Genomic DNA, 7,854 nt, shown 5'->3' with positions numbered 1-7,854 from the left:
AAGGTCCGGCCCTGTCTGTGACCAATAGACTCTAGACAATCATGCTGAGGGCACGGGAGGTCAGTGGCGTATTTAGAAATTTTGATAGGGGGGGGGGGATGAAATATATAATAATAGGTACACTCAATAAATACGAATATAATATACAATGTTAAAATCCTCTAACTTGTTGAGTTTAGTGTGGATCAAGGTGAAATAAGAATTAACACAAATTGTATAGTACCCAGGGACGGAAAACGTTTTTGAAAACGTTTTTAAAAAACGTTATTAAACGGAAAAAAACAAAAAACGAAAACAATTAATAAAACGAAAAGGAAAAAAAACAAAAAACGAAAACAATTAAAAAACAAAAACAAAAAATAACTGAAAAACGATAACAAAAAATCCCAAAAACCGAAAAAAATTTAATAACGAAATAAAAAACGAAAACGAAAATAAATTATAGTATTATACATTATTAAATTATACCACGAAAAAAAAATTTTTGAAAAAATATTTACTTATCTTTACTTTTTAATTTTTAACTTTAAAAATATTTTAATTTGAAATCAGAAATTTTGAATTTTCTAATTTTTATATAAATTATAATTTTGATTTAAAATTTAAATATTAAGAATAATTACTATCTAAATAGTTAATAATCAATAATCAATAATAATTAATAATCTTAGATATTTTTAACTTTTAAGTGCATTTCTGTATTGCGTGTTATTATTATAACTTAAAAGTTAAAAGTTACAAGTTATAAGAATATAATATAAAAAAGGTGGGTAAGTGTATGTCGCTCTGCTGTACAGTAGGTTACAAGTGGGTCACTGTATAATGGATAGTATTAAATTTGAATTCAATGATATAATATATTAATATCACTGGATAAGAAAAACGATCCTGAGTGGAGACGGTTTGTCAGTCTAGGTTCCTATTTGTAAAAATATATAGGTAGTTTTTAATTTAAAATTACATAACACTGAATTACAATTAAGAGTGCCATTTTTAACATAAAGTTTCAAATAACTATCTACATAATATATTATAATATGCAAGAAAACGATGTCATTTACCATACTTTATTATGTCACTAATCGGAGAGTACATTAATCTATGATGAACTAAGGCGTGTACACTTCCGCTGACAATTGTGAGACAAATGCAGACGGGTATTTCCACGGCACTACGACTACGTACCTATTTCATATTTTGTCCTTTTTAATTTTTAAATCAATGTTATTACTTATCTCGATTAAAAATAAAATTATTTTATTTTATTTGCATTCTCAATATTACACATTTCCTGTAAAATATTATTTTGTACCTAGTTTTGACTTTTGTTTTTAAGTCCATTTTCAATTTTCAATTTACAAATTTAAAACCTTAAAAATACGCCCCCCAAAATTATACGCCCGGGGATAAATCCCCGACTTCCCCCCCCTAGATCCGGCCCTGGTCACAGATACTAGGGAGTAGGGTTCCGTAAAATAAAAGATGTAAATTAAGTATTAACCATAAAGTAAAAGCATAGCTTCCCCGTCATTAAAAATTTGAACTCAAAAATATAATTTAAACAATAAAATAGGTAGGTATAAATGTACTTATGATAATTTTATAACTGTAGGTAAACGCCTGTTACGACACCTATATTTTGATGCAAATATTTATAAATTATCATTATCAATATAATCTTATAGTTAGGTAATTATCTTTTTATATTTATTACCCCGATATAGCTAGATCATTGAATCTGTTTTGGGTCATTGTCAATTTGATATTATAATATGTTTTGATTCAACTTATACATAAACTCGTACAAGGAACATTAACAATATTAATACATTCTTACCTATATTATATAATTTCTAGGTACACAAGCAGTATTACCGGATGTTTCTGGGCATAAGCGCAACTATGGGGGGAGCTGGCTAAATTATTCAATTGTTTCCTAAAATATTAATAAACCCTTTTTGGTGACTATACCTATTTAATATTTTTATCAGTAATTATTCAATAATAAATCAGTGGCGTATCCAGGATTTTTTTTTTGGGGAGGGGCTGATCAACTTTTACACTTTTACACATTACATACGTACTAGCACAGATAGATAGTTGAAAAGTGTTAATAGTTAAAGTATATTTTTTAATATTTTAAATACAATTTAAAACTTTTTGAGCGACTATCATAGACTATCAAAATAATTTTAACATTACGGGGGGGGAGGGGTCCGTGGTTCCTGAGGTTCCGTGTATATAACATGCACAAAATAGTTAAAATCGTTAGAGGAAAGAACCATCACCTTACTTATACTAGTTATCTACTAAGCACTTTATCGTCACGCTTTTAATAATATTGTGTCCATTGCAATTTTCTAAAATTATATTATTAAGGGATAATTAAAAAAATATCTACACGAATTTTTACAATAGATTCACCATTATTGTCCATTGAACTCTGTTTTTCACTATTTTGTACGAATTCGAAACTAACCCCTTTTTTTATAAACATTGTTTTTTGTTTTCACTTGACATATTATGCACTCCTTGATTTAACGCTCATAATTGTGTGTTCATGGAGGTTTGTAAAGCATTATTATATAAAGTAAGTGGTCTGGGGAGTGGGGCTAATACAATGCTATATTGCTATCCCTTTAAAAGGTACCTGTGTTCATTTTTGTCTCGATCGATATCATAGCTCAATAATTGGTTTTCATTTTATGTTTGTTTATTTTGATTAGTGCAGGTAGCACTATTATTTAAATTTTACGCGGTAGATGGTTTCTGTACATTACAATTCTTCTCCTATATTACGATGGGTGTGAAACGCTTTACTGCGTCTTTATGTCGACCGACCGAGACGGTCCGCCACACACTGCGGGAGAACGGTCCTTTTTATTATTACTTTTTTGTTGTTGTCAGCGTCGGCTGCGTGTATACTGTATAGAATATAATATTATTATATAGTATATTATGTATAGGTATACCTTCTTGGCCGTGCACTGTGCATCTGGTATAGTGGTGCGTTTCCGATGGGTTCGGTGGAAATATTATAATTGTATTCTCGGTGTACACCTGTCGTTGTTGCCCCGAGATGGCGGTACTTGACGTTTGGTAAAGTGCGCAAGAAGCGATACCGCGACCTCACTCTCCGCCGCCCGAAAACATTCGACCAGTCGTGGGACCGGTTGATCATCGCAACTCGCAGGCCGGCAAGCCGCAGCCCGCAGTCAACGTCTGTACTTCATTGTGCCGGCACGTCAATACATTCCGTGCTACCTGTTGACACTGCACGGGACGCACGTTGTTTCGCCGTCCGTGCGTTATAATGTCGCCAATAATAATCACGACGGTCCTGTTCATTCTCTTGTCCGTCCTCCCGCCGTCACGGGTGAGTATCGCGACGCACGTCGATCGTTAATATTTTAGACACAGGATTTACAGATTTATTATTTAAATCTTGAACGTTTTTATTTGGAAAATTGGTCCGCTCACTGCACGTAGGTGGTAGGTACCTGTGACCTGTGTTATACATTATTTTCATATTAGGTACCCATAGGTATGCGAGTATATCTTCCGACGTTTTCTGATCGCTCCTTCCTCACGCCGCGCTCAATTAACTGCAGGTAGCATATGACATATGTATCTGATATTATACCGATTCTCGATCTGCGGTATATCCCACCCACACTGCAAGCGTATAAATAATAATACAATTATTCGTTTTACTATTTTACTATAATATTGTGTAGCCATGTAGGACGTAGGTAAGTACCTACAAAGTACAAATACAAATACAGACAATTAGCGAGAATACGTTAACTACGTACTTGGTACTTACTCGTATAATTGTGTAGTATCACAATACATATTATAGATTGTTTATCTCAAGAGTTTGTGATCGTGCAGCTGTTATGCAAAATATTTTTCATTACGAGAACGCAACACGGATTTAGATAAGTCGATTCGCGCTCAAAATATGTATTAATTTTATAATTATAAAATCATTTTTTTCTCATTAATTCTAAATCCTCGCGTGCTGTTAAACGGCCCTAGAGGAATGGGGAGATTATGCTAGCGATTTATGTTCTCTTAAAATGCTCTTATACTATTGTATTAACTATATAATAATAGTTGTTTGAGTATAAATAGTAGGTACCTTAGTACCTGTTAACTGTTGTGTGTATTCATTATTCTGTATTCGTTGAACTATACTCGCGTGTTATAATCTTCAGTCTAATTATATTTAGGTATTTCTTATTAAATTTTAAAATTTAATTGCTATATAAGGTTTTTCGATTTATTTTCATCGTGCATATAATAATTTTATATTATTTTTAAACTAAAATGATAATGTAAGTTAGTACCTATATCCTTTCACAAAAAAAAAATATTAACACAATTTACTCTGTAATATTAATATTTCAGTAGTCAGTTGTCAATATCTGTAATAATATATTATGTACTATACACATATTTTTATTCTATATAATGTATATTGTATTTTATTATAGAGTTCAAATTTAAATAACACAAAAAACTAAGAAGTAAACAACAGGGATGTTCACTGTTCAGTGTCGTAATTGGGTGGGGGGAGGGGGGTCGGCAAATGTATTATTTTTCCCCACCACTCAGATATACAAACCTTTTGATTAATTAACTCTTATATTTATATCTTAATAGCATTAATTAATATGGATACCTACAACCATTGATTATAAATACTAGTAATCAATGCTACAAACTATAAATACAGTATCTAGAAATTTGTGTAAAAACAAACAATTAAGTATAATTAATAGAATAAAGATATATTTAAACTGGGGAGGGGAAGGGTCAGAATTTTAATTTTGTTTAGTAAATTATTTTGCCCACTCCTAGTTTTTTACCGAGTTACGCCACTGGGTATGTTATACATAATATGTCATGCGATGCTCTCTTCATTTATTAATAATTGGTCAGTTATATTTTGATTTTAAATCTTAATATACCTGTAATTACCTATGAGTATATGATATTGGTGGAAAGATCAGTATTTGCCAAATTTTATAAAAAAAAAATGTGAAATACCTACCGAAAAGTAATTAATTTATGTTACTCTGACTATTATTATTTCAATAAAATAGAATTAGGTATATAGTTGTCTTTAAAACATTACTAAACTAATAATAACTTCAAGTGACACTGTAATTATGTAGTCTGGCTTTTATTTTTTACCTGATTTATACATATTAAATATTCTGTTACAAAATCGTATTATAGCCACAATGAAATGATCGTAGAAATGTGTACCTATTTTAAGTTGATATTGTTAAAAATGTGATTTTTGTAAACAATTATCCATTAGGGTTCTGACAATTACCTACATTATGTTTAAAATTACATTATAAACTTAATAATAACTTTTTAATAAAAAAAAAAGATAATGCTTTTATAAGAGTGCTTATAGGGTTAGGATATTAAAGCGTTAAGTAATGTTGAAATTTTAAAAATTCTTGGTTTAATATCGATCATATATTTTATCCAATCTGCATTTCTTCATAGTTATTTTAGTATCTTCCTACTACCAGTATTATAATATGCTGTGTTATTGTAAAGTACCATTTATAATATTTTAATAAAGAAGACATAATATAAGATATAATATTATAATAGCTTGATTTAAAAAAAAACTTCCTATTTTAATAATTTTGAATAAAATTGTTGATTCTTGAATAATTTTAATTTTTTATACCTTGATCAAAAAATGGAATATTCCGAGAATAGCGAATTGTCAACAATACTATATATACATATTCTATATAGATTACTTTTTGTAAACAAATAATAATGTTTAAGAAATCAGTGTTGTTAACTCTGCGGAATGGTTATAATATATGTGAATTATGAATATAAGTTTGCACATAACATACCTACATTCATTATTCATACACGATACCTCGTATATATAAATATGTTATGTATCATTATGACATTATGTATCATGTATGTGTTTTGTTCCTACGTTTTTGATAAAACTCATAATTTCATGCTTATTTTATTTTTTGTTTTTCTTCGAAAATGTGAAGTACCTATACAACGTAATACATTAATACCCAATCTTAAATGTATACCGGGTGACCCATTAAATATTTAACTTAATAGACACTCATTATTTCAAAAACTATGTTTTTGAAACTAACGTTTCTGGAAATATATTTGTAGATACCTACATTATTTAAACACAACATTTTTCTAAAAAATATATATTTATTACTATTTTTTATCCCTATAATTTTTGTAATATTTTTTTTTTTTGATAATGATAACATGCATTTTTGGTTTCTTATTCCATTTTCTAATTCAGTACATTTTTAGATTAGTTCGATATTGTATAAAAATTGAATTTTTAATGAGTAGTGGATGAGTATTGAGTTATAACTTATAAATAAAATATTGGTCCACTATACTCGGCTTATCTAAACTTTAAAATAGTTTAATACTATTATCAGTTATAACTTATAACTTATAAGCGACTTATAACTAATTATATTTAAATGTAGAATTATAGTTATAAACTAATTTTACAACATTTTTGTTGATCGAAATATAAGGTGCTCTAAAAAATATTTTGCTTTGGAATATGAGATTCAAAATGCACCTTGTCATTTAAAAAAAAAAAAAAAAATTAAAAAAAAAAAAGGTGGGTAGGTGGATGTCGCTCTGCTATCAGTTATTAAATTTGTAAAAATTAAAAATCAAGTAAGTTTATATGCCGATCCCTGACTTGGCAAGCGTTTTTTTCTAGTCGGAGGGACAGGTCATTTTACAGGTAATTACCAATTAAATATATAAACTATAAATAACTCAACATAACTGGAAGTAGGAAAAATTGCAATTTAGCTCTCACACAATTTTATTGAAACATGTATTTTAACTAGTTAAGAACGATGGTGCAAAAATAAATTTGAAGAAATCATTAGTTTGTAAGTTATAACCTTCCAAAGTTTGCAATTTTACGTTTTAACGCATGCGCGGAATGCTGTACTTAAAATTAAAATACTATTATTATTCACAAATGTTTATAAATAATCTTGTTCACTAATTGTACTAGAATCGGAACTACCAGTTTCTTCGTTTTTTGAAATCATTCAACAACAGCAGCTCATATTATTATGATTGTCGCCGGCGTATTAAAAAAAAATCTGTCAGCGTGTCCAATTATTGAAAAATGTTCGACTATATTTAATAAACATGAATTTGGCCACATAACCTCCATACATTTTTTTCGGCAGTAATGTCACAGACGCTTTTGCTTGCTGCCACATGCCCTCGACATTATTGGCATGAGCACCATGCTTCTGGATTCAGAAATTGACTGGAGTGATTCACACTCAAATAGAAAAATCCTATTCCTCTTCTAAGCAATCATACACCTAACATTTTTTATTTTTCACTAAATTAGGTATACCTTTCAGCAATTGCTGATTATACTATTATAGTCGTGCACAGCAAAATTCAATCTTTAATAATTTTCAACAATGTTACCTCGTCACGGAACTCAACGGGAATGAGGAAACATCGCCCAAATCCCCGCTCAATTCCTCCGAAAATCCATTGGCCGTTTACCCCATAATATTTTCGTCACCCAATTTTTTATTCATCTATTTTCACTAATTTTCTTATTCTACCTATCATAATAATTATTGAAAGCGTTTTCATATTATATGATAATATAAACTAAAAAAATGTAAATTTATATACTAATTAATTAACTCATGCCGCATAATCATGCATTAAAAATAAATAAAAAAACAACCTCTCTATGGATGAATTGATTATTCGGATGTCCAGTCTACTGCAGTATATTTGGCAATAGAGATTTACTTC

General features: G+C 29.4%; 1 protein-coding gene across 3 annotated transcripts in view; it reads left to right on the top strand.

The window, feature by feature from the left end:
* The first annotated feature begins 3,150 nt into the window (after positions 1 to 3,150).
* The window catches only part of LOC100168306 (NPC intracellular cholesterol transporter 1), a 20,381-nt gene continuing 15,677 nt past the window's right edge, over positions 3,151 to 7,854 (top strand). For 2 of the 3 annotated variants that reach the window (XM_016807619.2, XM_001943414.5), the window contains exon 1: positions 3,153 to 3,376. In XM_016807619.2, the coding sequence (XP_016663108.1) occupies positions 3,314 to 3,376 (63 nt within the window). In that variant the 5' untranslated portion in view covers positions 3,153 to 3,313. Of the gene's footprint in view, positions 3,377 to 7,854 lie in introns of all 3 variants that reach the window. The other variant, XM_016807621.2, reaches the window with a different exon arrangement.

The sequence above is a fragment of the Acyrthosiphon pisum genome, chromosome A2 (assembly GCF_005508785.2).
Source record: "Acyrthosiphon pisum isolate AL4f chromosome A2, pea_aphid_22Mar2018_4r6ur, whole genome shotgun sequence".
Lineage (NCBI taxonomy): Eukaryota > Metazoa > Arthropoda > Insecta > Hemiptera > Aphididae > Acyrthosiphon > Acyrthosiphon pisum.
The sequence above is the reverse complement of the archived record's forward strand: the minus strand, read 5'-3'. Positions and strand labels throughout refer to the sequence as shown.